Below are 16,006 nucleotides of genomic sequence, written 5' to 3' on the forward strand. Positions count from 1 at the left end.
TTTACGTTACGTAGTTTTTGGGGTCAATGATTACGAGTCTGCACTCGAAATTTGAAAATTCAAAATGGTGGATCCAATATGGCAGACAAACAAAAACAACAAGAATAAAATTCTTTCATGGTCGATTGACAGAGAAAGCTTTTTATGCGTGGAAAAGTACAAATTTCGACCATGTGTTTACATTTACTGTTTTTGCGGTAAATAAATGAATACATTTTGTAATTTTTGTTTATTTTTTTTTCATCCAGACTGAGAAATATTACAAAGACCACGTGGAACCAAAAAAACTCGGCTTTTGTTACCAAAAAAGTAGTTTTACAAGTAAAAAAATGCAAACCAAAATAGTGGGATGCTGTGCATTCTAGCGTGAATTAAGAGGTTAAAGAAAAGAAACAAAAGAATCAGTTGGTTATAAAAAAAAAAGAAAAAAAAAATGACGCAGATTGTTTTAAACAACATGAGAATGAACTTGGTTAATACTGAAAATGACGTCAAGCTGAAGTTCTCCTTATTATTTGATGTTCATTGGCTGCGATGAATCGTGAAAGCGTTGAAACGGTGCTTGCGAATGAGAAAAATTTTGTAAATTGGCTCTTACAGAGAAAAAAAACGGTATCTGGCTGGACTGTGTTTTCAGAAGCGACAGTAGTAGCAGCAGCAGCGGCAACTACTTTGGCTCATATTCGGTCGATGAAACAGATTCATTCTCTCCTCGTACGTATACACATTGCAAATCTGGTTTCGCCACGTCACCGTTGCACCAGTGTAAAACGCAGGCTGCATTTAATTCCGTCACAGTGACCTAGTCTGGCCCCCGTGATTTCGATGAATGAACACATTGAAGCGCTGCCGCGGCGTTCCCTGTAAGCTTCGAGCTTTCTTCGCCTCGCGATTCGTCGAGATTTGCGTGTTAAAAAACGTTATTCGCTAATTGTTTTTGAAGATCGTGTTTCAGAAATTTAAATGGAAAACAGAACGAAGTTTTGAATTCTGCAGTTCATGCATGAAAACGAGAACTGAACAGCTCTTCGATTTACGACCTATTTCCTTTTCCCTTAATCGTTGTTTGAATTTTTATTCCACGAAAATATCGCGTGTATGAAAAAAAAAAATCTTTGACAATCCGAGAAGTTCGTTTGATTCCACGGTTATTTAGCGATATACGCGACTGGCCTGACGTCATAGAATCAAATAACCCCCAGCGTCTCTGCGTGGTAGAATCGATTCCCTTGAGAACGAGTAATATGTTAAACGTAGATTCTGCACCACCTGGCCAGTCTATGCAGGACCGTTAATATTGGGCGCATCCAATTCGCAGGATCCGAAATGAAATGTTGTGGTGTCTGAATTTCTGTAAGAGACTTTTTTGAGAGAGCAAAAATTTCTAGACAACTTTTCGACGGTAAAATTCATTCGGAGGAATGACCGTAACGTACTGGATTTATTCACTTTGCACAAGTGCTGCTGCGAAAATCCGTGCAATTTTTTACATCACGCAATACTGTGAATTTTATTCGCACACGTATGTGTCGTTGATAAAGAGAGTAAAATTGACATAACGACAGCGTATATTTTCTGGGTTGCAATTTAAGCCTGATGTTGTTAGACACCCAGTGCATAGGTAGACACGTAGGTAGGTAGTTAGGCAGTTAGGCGTATAGGTAGGGTACGAAAGTGCTGCAGTTGTGCTTCTATTCTCGGTGCAAAACTATTAATACTATCGTCTGCGCCCCGCACGGTGCTAAGCCAAGTCGAGAACGGTCAGGAATATTTGTGCGCGATTTTAGAAGCCAAGTATTTTCAAGTATTTTCACCTCGGTAGAATCGCCCTGAGAACACAGGGTTAAGGCAATGAAAGACGCGAAGCGTGAAGAGAATCAGAAAACAGCTGCGCGATGTGGCGGGAAAAAGAACGCAGCCGAAAGGCAAAAGACAGTCGCGGCCGAAAGCAACATGGCGTCGCGGCGAGCAATCAGCTGATCGATTTTGCCCAATTACGTGAACACCAGAGCGTGGAAAACTTCGTGCAAGCTACGAGGCGCATGTTTTACCGCGTTTAATCGAAACGTGGTAAAAGTATCGACGAAAACAGACTTTTAAAATTAAATACGCGCGACTCGAAGCTGCGGATTTCTGCCGCCAGATCGCTGCTTCCAAAGGACGTATTTATATCTCGTTTTCAAACCAATCAGCCACGACGTCGATTAATTGACAACTGAGAGTGCGAAGCGTCGTTTTAGCTGGACGCGATTGTTTAGCAGTCGAGGCAAATCCCTCGCTTATAATTGAGCCGGTTGCACGTAACCTGCACCAGTCACTGCAAAATCTCCCGCTCGTCTTCCGTATGTAATACGCATACGTGTAACGTATCTCTGCAATGGCTTGGCTTATGCGCCTGATCAGCATCGCGTTCGCCTCGTTGTGTTTGAGTGAACGTGTGTATCAAATGGTCGACGAGAGTGATACGTACGATGAATATAATACCTACACGTACGCGTTACACGCGCATTGGTGAACGCGTGTGCGTCGAATACGCGGCTTGTGTTGAGCTGCCTACTGGAATTAGGTTCTTCCGTTGTTTCTATTACAAAATAGATGGCATGATATTATTATCAGCTGAGTCTCGTATCTATATGCATACCCGCGATAAATGCACACGTAAACTGCTCAACCTTTTCCCGACCTACAGAGAAGAGATAAAAAAAAAAACAGTTCAGTCGACGAGATCATCTCGCCGCTGTTTAAACCAATGATGCAATGCTCTGTTACTAATGCATGGACAAACAATCCGATGAGGCGAAAAATTCTCACTTTCGTCGCGATAATTTTATTACAAATTTACTGATGAACTATTTTCAATTTCCTTACTTCAGACAAAAATTCACCCGAAACCGAATTATTCTCCTTTTTTTTTCAATCTCAGGCGCAAACTATTTAGAACAATCAATGATTTCTGCCAGATCATTGAAACCACCACGAATGAATATCTCCGTTTTTTCTCGTCAGTCTCCATCAAAATCCTGCGAATAATTTGCGATATTTATATCATCTGTGTCAAGGTTCGGCGAAACTTTTTATTTTTTCAGCACATTATTGGTAATACGAACAACAATTTTTCGACTTTTAGAATAAAAGGATATGATCGAATTACTTGTGGTAGACGATTGCTGATATCTGTGCTTGCGTGCTTTCCTATTTGTGTGCAAGTATCGCTCGGTTTTGCGTCTATGATTAGTTGTATACATCTATCCTGCGCCTGTCCCGACTCCTGGTAATATCTAGCGTTTGTCCGGTGTGGATATATAGCGCGGCTCACGTGACCCACAGGAAACTTCCAATCGTCTTCTGCAATTATTTCGTAGTGTATATCCAGTGTATCAGGGCCAGAGTGGTGTTAAGTAGATTCATCCCAACAATTCGCACACGACCCGAGAGCCCGGTTTTATTCGCAAGAAGACTGCTGCACGTCCCACGCATTAAATCTGTTTCGCAAATTTTTCGCTCGTCCTGTTATAAGTGCCGGTTACATAATCCCTGTTCAACATTTGATACTGGCATGGATAAGATTAATCCTCGTAAGAGGCCAGAAATCGCCGTGAATTTCAACGGTCAGGCCTAATTATTAATGTCAAGAATATCGTGGGTTCGATGATAAAAAAAAAATCCTTCTTCCGATTGGTTAGACAAAAATTTTAACTACAATCAAAGGTATGAAATGGAGAATAATTATTCGAGACTCCGGATAAACTCGGTGACGCATTCTTTTTGTTTTTTTTTTTTTATAATAACGTAAATTTTATTCTTTGATATTCAATTGTTGTTTCGTTTCGTACGTAAAAGCGCGAGATTAATTTTAGCGTAAAACCGTATCTAAGCAGTATATAAAAAATGAATGGACTCGGCAGCGTGGCAGAACTAATCAACGGTTAGTGGAGGGAAATTATTAGCCTCATTAATTTTCCTCTAGATATAAAGAAGATGAAAATAGGAAAGGAAATGAATTTTGCAGGGTATAATCCGCGGTTTATTTACGGGTTTGGACAACGAGCGATTATTCATTGGCGATACAGCAACAAAATTGCTGGTTCAGATTTTTCTCCACACTCTTAATTACCGAGTAACGATAATTGACTAGCATTTTATACGCAGTTTTTACGCATATGTGATCAATTGGTCTTGAAAATTGTCGAAAGCTCAAGATATATAAAATTTCATTCTTCATCCAGAATCTAAAAAACGTTCGCTACTCATGTTTCATGAATTTTTTCACGCTTTGTCCAGCTCTGCGTGAATCTTCAATCTCGGCGAGTCATCCGATAGCAAGGGAATCAACGTTTTCGTCTAAATATAGTTCATAGATAACTGGTTTTACGCCTGTCGTATAAAATGTCGAAAGAAACTCACACGGCTTACGTAATTTAATAATGTCAAAAGGCGGTTTCTTTTCTTCAACCTAACGAACGATTATTCTTTTTTACAGGATTGAACGTACCTTATTTTTATCTCAACTTATGGCAGTTATCGTTACGATAACTCATAAATTGGGAATTTTTATACCCCCTTCACGCCAACCAACGACGAAATACATTTCCAAGCTTTTCCGATAGATTTTCTTCACTCAAATATTCGCGATATCACTGAATAAAAAAAAAAAAAAATATATAAATATAATATATCTCTCTCTTCGTGATATATTTCACTTCGTTTTTTTCATAAAATATTCTATTCCTTGTTCAAAAATAGACTGTATCGTTAACCTCTTGTCACTGACTTTGTATTTTTTTCCCGTGTTTTTTTTTTTTTTTCTTTCTTTGCGCCAAGTAAAAAACCTTCGCTGATATTCTGCACTAAATAAAATCAATTCGAAGCATTACGATTTTGCAATGAAATTTTTATTCTTTCTTCCACGGTTTTTTCATACACTCACAATTTTGTCTACGTAATTTTATTTATTTATTTCTCCACCGTTCAGAGAGCGCGCGATTATTTCACTTATATATTTCATACACCAACACGCGACGTGCTTTAAAAACCCTGAATTTGAGTTGAAGCGGTACTGTTCCGAGTGCGAGTATAGAGATTGAATAAGTAAGTTAACATACTGATAAGACTATTTAGCAATCTACAATCTTTGCAAAGGTGTTTATTTGTTTCTTCATCTTCTTCTTTTTTTTTTCTTTACAATCCGGAACTTCGACAAATATTTACCGATCAAATGACGCTCGCTTCGCAACTCTGATATCGCATTTACCGTTCCCTGAATCCTCTGCAAGAAGATATGTACATGTAACCACATTTAATGGAAAAATAAAAAACCGAAAAGAAAAGATAATGTCCAAGGAAATGAGAAAAAAATTTTCTTCTTCTCCCTACAATTTCTTTAACCTTTCGCAATTAATTTGCAGCCACGTTCAATTCGTTCGCTTTGTCGGCAAGTGAGTGTTGATAAAATTGTAATAGAAAAAATAAAAGAAAACAATGAAAAAAAAAAACAATAGTATATGTAAATTAGATTTTTCCGTTAATTTTTTCGACACATTTTCCGCGAGAAAAATTCACCCCCCCCCCCCCCCCCCCCCCCCCCCCCTCTCATCACCGTAAGTTTTATCGAGTTGTTATAATTGCAATAGCGAATATCTCGGTTAAAATATGCACGTGCAATGTCTCGAGCGATTTTCATAATGGCGAAATTATTCAGTTCGTACCGCTGTGTTGTATCGGTAAATGAAAGATTCGTTACACATCTGATGCAGGTTATATTCGTGAAACACTGACGTCATTCGATACGGTACATAAAACATGGGAAATAGTTCAAATATAAACGTTACGGTGCCGATCGATAAGCCTCGATCTGATGTCAGCTCATTCGCGCCTTCCTGCATTACATCCAACTCTGAACGGATTCGAAGCTACCGTAAGAAACTGCAGAAACGAAACGACAAAAGAATAATCTAGCTAAAGAAAAAGTACAGCGTTGCAATTTTTACTCGAAAAAATAGTAGGTAGCTTCGAATACTGAGTTGAAGTTGGCGAGAAGATTGGTCTCTGATAGTCAACCATTTGAGTCGCAGATCATTGTTCTTAGTCACCTTTTATAATACTATAATTCCCCTATGAAGGGATCAGATTTCAAAAATTCAAGACGGCAGATTATATATTGCGGAAAATGGTTTTGAAAATCAATTGAAACTCAGACGAAAACTTCAGATGAATTTGAACAATTTTTCCTCCACATTCATATCCAGCGACCCCAAATATCCGCAGGTCCAACTTTTGGTCCAGATTTGATTGACTTCAAAATTTCTGTCCGCCATACTGGATTTGTGATCTCGAATGTCGAAAATCTTGCTTCTATTCGTTAAATTTTCACGATTTTTTCCAATCAATTTGTCTGTAACAGTACATCACAATCTTAACATTCGATGAGATGGATATGAAATCGGTGCTAAGAATGCTCACCACTATAACTCGAATTATCAACATAAGAATTTTACGACGATTGAATAAAAATACTGCAAGTGAAATCAGAACAAAAGAATTCACGAAATTCATAACGTACATTTCTTAGAGAGTTGCGATTGATGCATGACGAATTCGGGGAGGAACCGATGTGGCCATCAGGTTTGTAGTTTGACTGCCTCATTCGAAACACGTGTGTAAAACAACCCTCGCGAATCTCATCAGCATGGTCAATTAAACAACGACGATGATACTCGATACGTGTATGGGTGTCCTATGCATACACATGTATACGTATACATATTTGAATATAAACGGACGCATCCGTGTCGTTCGATAATTTCGCGGTGCAGGTGAAATTAGCCAGTTGTTAACGAGGCTAAGAACAACCCGCATTGCTACACCCTGTGTAATATACGTGATGTATTATCCTTCGTTGCTGCTGCCCGAATCGATCAATTGACACGAGCACTAGGCTCAACTGTGTTGACGCCAGAAACTGCAGTTCCAGATTTGGACTAAATCATCCGTCAACGAGCATCGAGAGACGGAACAATTTGCACGAGGTTGAAGTGAGAAACGTCAAGGAGGCTGGTTGGTCAGAAATCGATACTTCTTATTGATTTTATCACGAGATACGAATATCTCATTGAAAATAGAAATATAGAGATACCTGAATTGCAAGCAAAATCTTTTCTTTTTTTTTATCCAGTAGATTCGTTCGATTTCACTTTACGAAGACCCGTTTCGTTTGAAAGATTTTTTTCCAGAAGCATAGATGTCTAAGCTTTTATCTATAGATAGAAATATTTTCGTATTTTGAAAAAAATCTTCGTACCTTACGAGCACGTCGATAAATGTCGATAACGTGTCGATAAATGCCGATAACGTGTCGATAAATGCCGATAACGTGTCGATAAGATGTCGATAAGTGTCGGTAATATGTCGATAAATATTTTGCAATTTACGAATATCTAGCATAATGCAATCAACACGGAGTGTAGATTTTTGGCAATTACAACGTCATTAAACAAAAACGGCTATCCCGGAAGTTTGGACAGACTTTGCAGGAGTTGAGTTTGAAAATACGAGCATGTGTCGCTATGTTACAGATTCCGGAATTTCGGAAAACCCTAGGAAATAGCAATTGAAAGTTCTTTTTCAAAACTTCATCCTCGTGAGCTTGTAACGCGAGTTAATTTCTCCGAATTAGATTACAAAGTGAATTTCCGTTTGAAAAATCCTTGTGGCATAAACATTTCTGCTTTTTTCATTCCTGTTCTACTTGCCCAGTTTCGTTCTGGTGGAATCATACATCTTATCACGAATCGTGGATCCGCCTACGAATTCAATATTCTACAATATGCAAAACGATGCAAGCATCGTGGATGATCGCGATGATGCCGGAGGAAATGACGATTGATGCTCACGGCTGAAACTTTTGCCGGATTATTATTGCTTCATACGACGGATTGCGATCTTCTTACTTGGTCGCTTTAATCGCGGGTTAAGCTGCTGACCGAGTTCACAGCAGTTGCAGTCGGTACGCAGCGACAGCTTGATGATGCTAATTTACAAGACAGAAATAGTCGATTTTACCTCTCGATTTTGCATTCGACGCACGCGGAATTCAAGCACTTTAGCATTCGCACTACTATAAGGCTCTTCGCGAATTCTTTTCCCTGTCTTTGTCTTATTCAGGGTGACCAAAAATTTTTGAGAAAAAAATTCCGTGAAACTTGCAGGTTTTTCAGGATCTGAAACCTGGCTTTCCCTGACATTTTCCCAGTTCTAGTAAGTGACTAAAACCTAAGTCGTTCAGCTTATTAACCTTACATTAGTTTTAAATTCAATTCGAATCGAAGAAAAATATAATGCACAAAAAGGACATCATAAACCGATTTGTTTTCTCGACGGAAAATGGTAAACTTGTTACCTGAAACAAATCATTTCTAATTCCCATGATAGAAAACTGATATTTTCAGTTTTTTCCATGACCGTATTAAAAATCCCTAGACAATTCCAGGATTTGTATGATCCCTTTTAAATCTCCTGATCATTTTCACATTTTTCACATTTTCCAGGTGTGTGCCCAACCTGTTATTACTTGCAATTCTAAGTATTTTCAAATCGTTACAAAATTCTCAGTCACGTAAAGAAATCTGACCTTTTTTTTGTTTTTGGTAATGTAAATCAGACCTTTACAATCATTTTATAAAAAGAATAATCTTTCCGCAAAAAACCGTTCAATTCGAATATCATTGATGAAATTTGTGAAAACCGAAAGCCTGTTTCTCAAAACTGCATGACAGAAACACAATTTACTTTGATTTCGCATTTCAAATTGCTTAAAAATTCGCTCTTTCTTATATTCAATAATTCTTAATTCTGATCATGCAATATCTCATATCCTTGTAAAAAGACATGAAGAGCAACGAAAATTAAGCACTTTAAAAACTAGGCGTAAATTGTCGGAATCTTTTTCGCTGACCACCGGAGCCGAGAGCAATTCTACTTCGATTTTGCAGCATCCTTTGGTCCCGATTTCACCCTTCCAAAAGAAACGGGGAAATTTCCGTATTTGCGGTAGACACCCAAAATGAGAGAAAAAAGATGTCTGCGCCGAAGCAGAGGACAGGACACTGGGTACATAGGTACCAATAATATACATACATACACGTCCGCGTACAAAAGTAAAACGTCAAGAAGCGTGATTAATACGAAAGTAGGCGGAGTCCGTGAAATCGGTGAGTATAATACATATGTATACGTGACATATATCTCTTTTATAACTAATCTTTTTTTGCGTCGGTTGAGATATTCGTAGAAATATTGCTAAGAAGTGTTCTTTGCTTTTTTTTTTCAATTATTGTTTATCGTAATTAATCGAACACGTGCATGTTCCGAATACCAATAACAAAATTTTAACAAATTTCAATGTCAACATTGTGACTTCATGGCAGTGTGAATATATTAACTTGCTATTTCAAAATATAAAAAAAAATCTTTCTGATCCGCTCTAGCTGCTGTATAAAAAAAAAAAAAAAAAAAAAAAAAAAAAAAAACACTGCGAAAAAACGGACAGGAAAATTCGAAAGCCAGGGGAAAAAAACTGCGCAACACGAAAGTAAATTGGAATAATTACATCGGTCTTAAAATTCTCTCGAAATTTCTAACAATTTTTCAACGTAATTGTACCGTGTGTAAAATGTGTAAATTGTGTCAAAACGAACGTAGAAAAAGACTGAAAAAAATCCGTACCAAATTCCTGAGCTACATCGGATTTTTTCAAAACTTACATCACGTGACCGGTTAACATAGTTTGAAAAATCGTTGTAAGATGGCGTAGGACGAGACCGCGAGAGTTCCATGCTGCTTGATTTTCGTTTTTCCATTGCTTTCTTTTCAACTTTTGTTTTTTACTTATTTTCCAAAAAAAATAAAATAAAATAAAACATAAAACGTACACCCGCAGCAGGTCCGAGTTTGTTGGCAAGGAGGGGAACGAGAAAACGATGGAGAGGCGGGCAGGGGTGGGAAGGCAGGGGGGAAACGGGGGTGGCGGAAGCTGCATCCCCCACCAGCATCTTTAACGCCCCTATAGCGTAGACCAGAGTGTAGAGGATCCGCCCCTTCTTTTGCTCAAGCCTTGAACGTCCTCCAACCATACTTCCGGTTTCCTACGGTCTCGCCTTCCGCCCACTACACATAGTACAGTATACTTCGACACACACACACACATACATTTTATTCTCTACTTCCACATCATATATTACCCACATATGTGTGTAAATATATATAAATACATACACACATGCGTACGCGTTCCTTCAGTCTCGCTGTCTTATCTTTTAAGGCACACTCGTGCGAAATACACGTATCATTAGTATCCACATCTTCGTTTGTACGTTTAAATATATTCAGATTTTTTTTTTTTTTTTTTTTTTTACTTTTTTTTTCTTTCCATGCGTATATGCGTGTGTCAATGTGTGTGCGCGCGCTCAGTTTAAACGGTGCACAGTGCACAATGTCCTTCGCATTTTACTGTGAACCTACACACGTTTATCTCGTTTCGAAAATTGCTGATACGCATTTTCTATATTTATTATATACACACATATATTAGGGTGAGCTAAAATAAATCTTTTTTCTATTTTCACACGTGCATTAAACAATTTCGTTAAGAGCATCTCGAATGAAATTTCTCAGCCAAATACGAGCTTTTAATATTGATATTTAAAGGTGTCTATTTTATTTTTTCCATTTTCCATTTAGCACGTAAAGGAATCGGAAAATTTTCGAATTTTTTTTTTTTTTTCTCGCAATCGCCTTCATTTAAGAATACAGATGAATACAGATTCTCATAGGAAATTTTACGCTGTATAAAAATGTGCGGAGATAGAATTTTCCTGATTCTAATCGATTAAGAGATATTCAAGATCACTCAGTTATGTTTATAGGAGAATATCTGTTAATAGGTTAGAGCTGGGAAAATTCTACATCAATACATTTTTATAGAGCGTGAAATTTTTTATAAGAATCTGTATTTGAATAGTTTATAAGTCAAACCGTTTACGAAGAAAAAAGTATTGAAAAATTTTTTTTTTTTTTTCTATGCGTATTACTTAAATGGAAAATAGAAACAATTATACATATAGGTACCTCTAAATATCAATATTAAGAACTCATATTTTGATGAGATCTTCTATTCGAGATGCTCTACCGAAATTTTGAAGCTCGTTTGGGTAAAAAAATTTTTTTATTTTTTTTTGAAACACCCTAATATATATACTTATATATATTATTTATAAACGTATATATATATATATATATATATATATCAGGCAAATAGGCAGAGCGAGATTGATTTGAAGATTCGGTAGCACGAACCGAAAAAATATTTTCCTTATTTTTCATCAGATGCTGGAAAATAATTCATCCTTACGATACTTTTCTTTCCGTCTTGCGTGTTTTTTTTTTTTTTTTCTTGTATTTCTTCATCCAGGAGTTAAAAGCTCAAGAATGGTAGTGAAAATTGTTGAACGGAACGAATAGGCACTTGGATTGAAAGAAACGACGCACAAATGATGGATAATAATAATAATAATAATAATAATAACAATAATTTCTCTACTTTTTTCCTGCCATCATTATCAAAGTCCTATAAAAAGCGCAATCGCGTGTTTACTGACATCAGGAGGAGGAAAAAATAATCGTAGTATGTACATATATAACGTATTTTGTGTAGAATTTTTTGTCCTTGAAATAACTCAGTATTCTTGGCGGTTGATTGTCGTTCCATTTATGTCTACCACATAACATGCGTATTACACGCCTATCCCTTTTCCTCGCTGTAATATTTGTATCTTATTTTTTTTCTGCATAAAATTTTCGTTCGTGAATTTGGTCACCGGAACTGCGGAAATTTGTTCGTTGAAAAGGATCACTGTTGTAATATTTTCGACCGAATTTTGATGCAATATTCTGGTATAATTATCAGCCGGTTTTTCTCATTTCGATAATTATTGGAAAAAAATCGAAGGAAACGGATAAAGGAAAAAAACGGTGAATCGTCAATTAAAAGAAATCGTCGTTTAACGATCATTCGGAAATTTTTCACACAAAAAATAAAACCCAGATGTACGCAACGTACACGGGGATGGATTGAAGAAAAATTTACTATGGATGTTCGTAAGCGAATGCAAATTCAGCAAAGCAAACGAAAACAAACCAAAAACAAAAAAAAAAAAACGAAAAATGAAATAAAGAAAAATAAGGCAGTGATAGGTAGCAATAAAATTTTTCTCAAATCAATAACAAGATTGAAATTTATACATTATTTAACACACGCGAGTGCAGATAATTCATGTAATGTATACCTATTACTACAATACATACATAACGGTACGCTTTATAACGTTATAAAATGTAAAGCACGTAATAAAGCTAGTATAATAATAACAACAACAACAGCAACAACAACAATAATAATAACAGTGATAATAATAATAACAACAAGCGCGCCCTACGCGGCTACATTGTAAACAATCATATGAGATAATGAAAATTGGAAAAGCAAAGCTGTCGTATATACACACATGTATATAATAAAAGTGAAAGAAGAGGAAAGAAAAATGAATTTTCGTTCTCTCCTCTCTCTTTCTCTCTCTCTCTCTCTTTCTCTCTCTCTCTCTCTCTCTCTCTACTTCAATCGTCTTTATATAATATAATGTGCAGGTGACGGTTGCATGTGCAGCGGCAGGTGGCATTTGGCATTTGGCAGGTTGCAGGTTGCAGGCATATTTCAGGCATTTGTTTGTTAATTATTCTTTTTTTTTTATTTTTATTTTGTTTGCTTTTAGGCGTAGTTGGTTCATCTCTACCTGCACTGGTCTCCAGCGTGGCTCCAGCATATCCTGAACGATCCTCAAGCAGCAAAGGACGAAGAAACAAGCGAAGACGAAGGTGAAACGCGTCCACGAGCAGCTTCCGGTCCTTCGGTATCCCTTCTCCTTCCTTTACTTCCCTTCTTATTGGTAGCGCCGATCCCTCGCCGACGGTATTTCGCAACAACAGCAGCACGTGGCGGCAAAGCCCTTCGAATCCTCTCCCTCTTTACATACGTCCGCCGGTGTGATTTTTCTTGATAATCGGAGTAGAGAAATCCATGCAGCGATTAAGAACCGTGCGCGGATGTTGTCAGACGGATGAAATTATCGTCCTTATTTATACCTTCCCCTCAGATTCTCTTCGTCGATTTTATAATCCGATTATCTTTCCTAAGACCGTTTTCCTCTCCGTCCTCTGCGTCGTTTTTCCGTTCCTCAGCGTCCTCCAATTCTGTCTCCTTAATTCTGCCGTTCGCCAAATTGAATAGGAGACGACGAGACGCGGCGCGATGCGAAGAACGTGTGAAGAGAGAGAAAGAGAGAGAGAGAGAGAGAGAGAGAGAGAATCGGGGATAAACAAAACAGATAGATGCAAGAGAGACGAAGAGGCGAAGAGAGAGAGGAACGGGATTAGGTGTATCGGGACTTTTTTTAAACTTCCTGTTGATTTTTTGCGGGGGAAAAATCTCTCCGTCTACGGTGCAGATCGTCAAGCGGCGTCGCGGACTGAGTTTCGCGCGCCTGTCGACTGCCGTTTGGCGACTCTGCGCGTCGCGACGCACCGAATCCACCACCCAGCAAAACCCTGACCGAGCGGCGCGTCGCGTTTAAGCGCCGCTGGTTTGCCTTCCATGCGGTGGCACCGAGCGGGTAACTGAGTCGGCGCAGTAAAGACCGTATTACGAATCTTGCGAACCACGCTGCCTGACGCTACATCGGTAGGTAGATGCTTCCACGCTTTATTCGTTGAAAGCCTACCACCTATACCCTACGCGACGGACACGTGCGGCGAGGTGACACTCGATGCTTATAGGACCCTTGTTCAAGACTACGACACGGAGCCTAGATATAAGGAGAACGATCGACGTTGAATTTTTGGCTTTATTTTCGACCAGAAGAAAAGAGAAAGAACATTTTCTCACAACGTCCACCAGAGCAGCGCCGGTGACGTTAATTTCACGATCACGGTCTGACACACGGGTTTTGCGAGCAACTGAAATTTGAGTGGTGGGGTTAGCCGCGTTATTGTCCAGATTTTCTTTTTTTTTGCCACTACTGGCCACTACGCGGCGCTGTCAGTTATTCATAGACGTATGAGTGACATTGCAACGTAAGGTTATCTGTGTATGAGTATCAAAAAGATTGGTTAGGGTTCCGCCAAATAATAATAATAAGCTTATGAATAATTCGTAGCGCCGCTATTGTGGCCATAAGTTGTACTTTTGTTTCGGACGTGAACTGACAACCCCCCACCACGTTCGTTGCAAGACCTGGATGTAAGACCGTGGTCACGATCATGGCGAACGTTTGTTATTGTTTGTATCACGTGATCACGACTTTTCCCTTCCTAAACTCAAAACACCTGACATTAGCAGCGCCAGCGCCTCCAGTGGTGAAAGTTCTTGATGCAAATTTTAGGCCGTATCTTGTACATCACGATCATTCTTCTTGTGTCTAGGCTCCGTGGACAACCCGTGCAAAACGGTCTCACTTGAATCGAGTTGGGTGATGAAGTAACCAAATGTCAGTAGACTTTTCGAGTTTTTTCCCACGTTTGTTGGTAGCGCAATTTTTTCAGCATAGCACTCTCGAAATAGACAAGCAAACAAATTTTCATTGTTTGTTATTAGTACGATCAATGCTAAAACTCCAACTAGTCAATTTCCTTTTCAGCATTTGTTTTTGTCACCGTGGTAATGGAATGTCATAAGTTTTTAAATAAGAAAGTGGAAGGGGAAACTTGTTTCACCTTGCCGGACACGTGCGTCATTCGACACGTTATAATATCCGACCTACGCGTGCACAGCGACACACTGAAATTATTTTTACAATTATAACGTGCAATTTCAGTTGCCAAAATGGTCCGTCAATTTTCATTGTTTTTTACTTTTTTTTTCTCCGAATACATGAAGGGCTGAGAAACAAAAGTGCGCAATCCACATTTTTTCATCCTTCGATGATTTTACCGCCATAAAGGTGTCTGCGGTGAAAATAAAAAAAAAAAAACGCCCGGTTTCTCACGCAAATCGAAACAACGGCGGATTCAATTTTTTTCCCATGGGATATCAAGTTTTTCAATATTGAAATTCAATCGTGCAGTGTATCGATTTTAGGTTCCGTTAATCAGATTTAAGTAGAGTATATACCTTCTACACAGAATTTTGAATCCCAGAAGTTGATAGAACTGATTTTAAAAAGTTACTAGATACAAGTTAAAAACTATATCGAGAGAGCAAAAAGTCACTAACAACAAGTTAAAAAACTATATCTAGTGAGCAAAAAGTCACTAGAAACAAGCCAACTGGGTCGACAGAGAAAACAAACCGTATCTAAAAAGTAACATAAATCACTAAATTCAACTAACCCAATGAAATAGTATGAATACAAAAAAAAATGTCAGAAACAGAATTGATACTGAGCCGCACAGAAATGAGATGATGGAAAAAAAATTTCATCTGTGCGAATTCTTTTTATCTGTTTATATACCAATAAATTTGATTCATTGGCATAGGCATCTATTGGCTGGAATGGAAAATTTGAATTTGGTCCTGATTTTAGCGTGTGTGTATATCATGCATACGTGAATATAGATTCTTACGTATGTATGTACCTTGGGTGTATCGGAGTTTAGAGGTATACACACGTGGTTTCTGGTAGGGAGAATTGCAGCTCGGGGTTGTAGATTCCTCATGTAGTTATTCATGTATCGATTCGGCCTACTGTTAAAACTAAAGCCGACGTATTGCCGGAGAATTCGTCATTCGCACTGATGCGAAACACACACACACACACACACATACATATATCTTATGCACCATATTTTTGCTGTAAGAAAAGTGTATAAAAAACGACGGTAATTTCCCCACTAAAAAAAGTAAAAAAAAAATAAATAAATAAATAAGAAATCTGAACTTCTATTTCGAATCTATTTCCTTACC

General features: G+C 38.1%; 1 protein-coding gene across 1 annotated transcript in view; it reads right to left on the reverse strand.

The window, feature by feature from the left end:
* Window positions 1-13,660, reverse strand: part of LOC124305111 (forkhead box protein P1) — a 212,223-nt gene extending 198,563 nt beyond the window's left edge. The window contains exons 1-2 of the mRNA XM_046764169.1: window positions 13,192-13,660; window positions 12,843-13,101 (exon numbers count right to left, since the gene is read on the reverse strand). Of these exons, the coding sequence (XP_046620125.1) occupies window positions 12,843-12,872 (30 nt within the window). The 5' untranslated portion in view covers window positions 12,873-13,101; window positions 13,192-13,660. The remainder of the gene's footprint in view (window positions 1-12,842; window positions 13,102-13,191) is intronic.
* Between the last annotated feature and the right edge of the window lie 2,346 nt (window positions 13,661-16,006).

This window comes from Neodiprion virginianus, chromosome 5, assembly GCF_021901495.1.
Source record: "Neodiprion virginianus isolate iyNeoVirg1 chromosome 5, iyNeoVirg1.1, whole genome shotgun sequence".
In the NCBI taxonomy this organism is placed as follows: domain Eukaryota; kingdom Metazoa; phylum Arthropoda; class Insecta; order Hymenoptera; family Diprionidae; genus Neodiprion; species Neodiprion virginianus.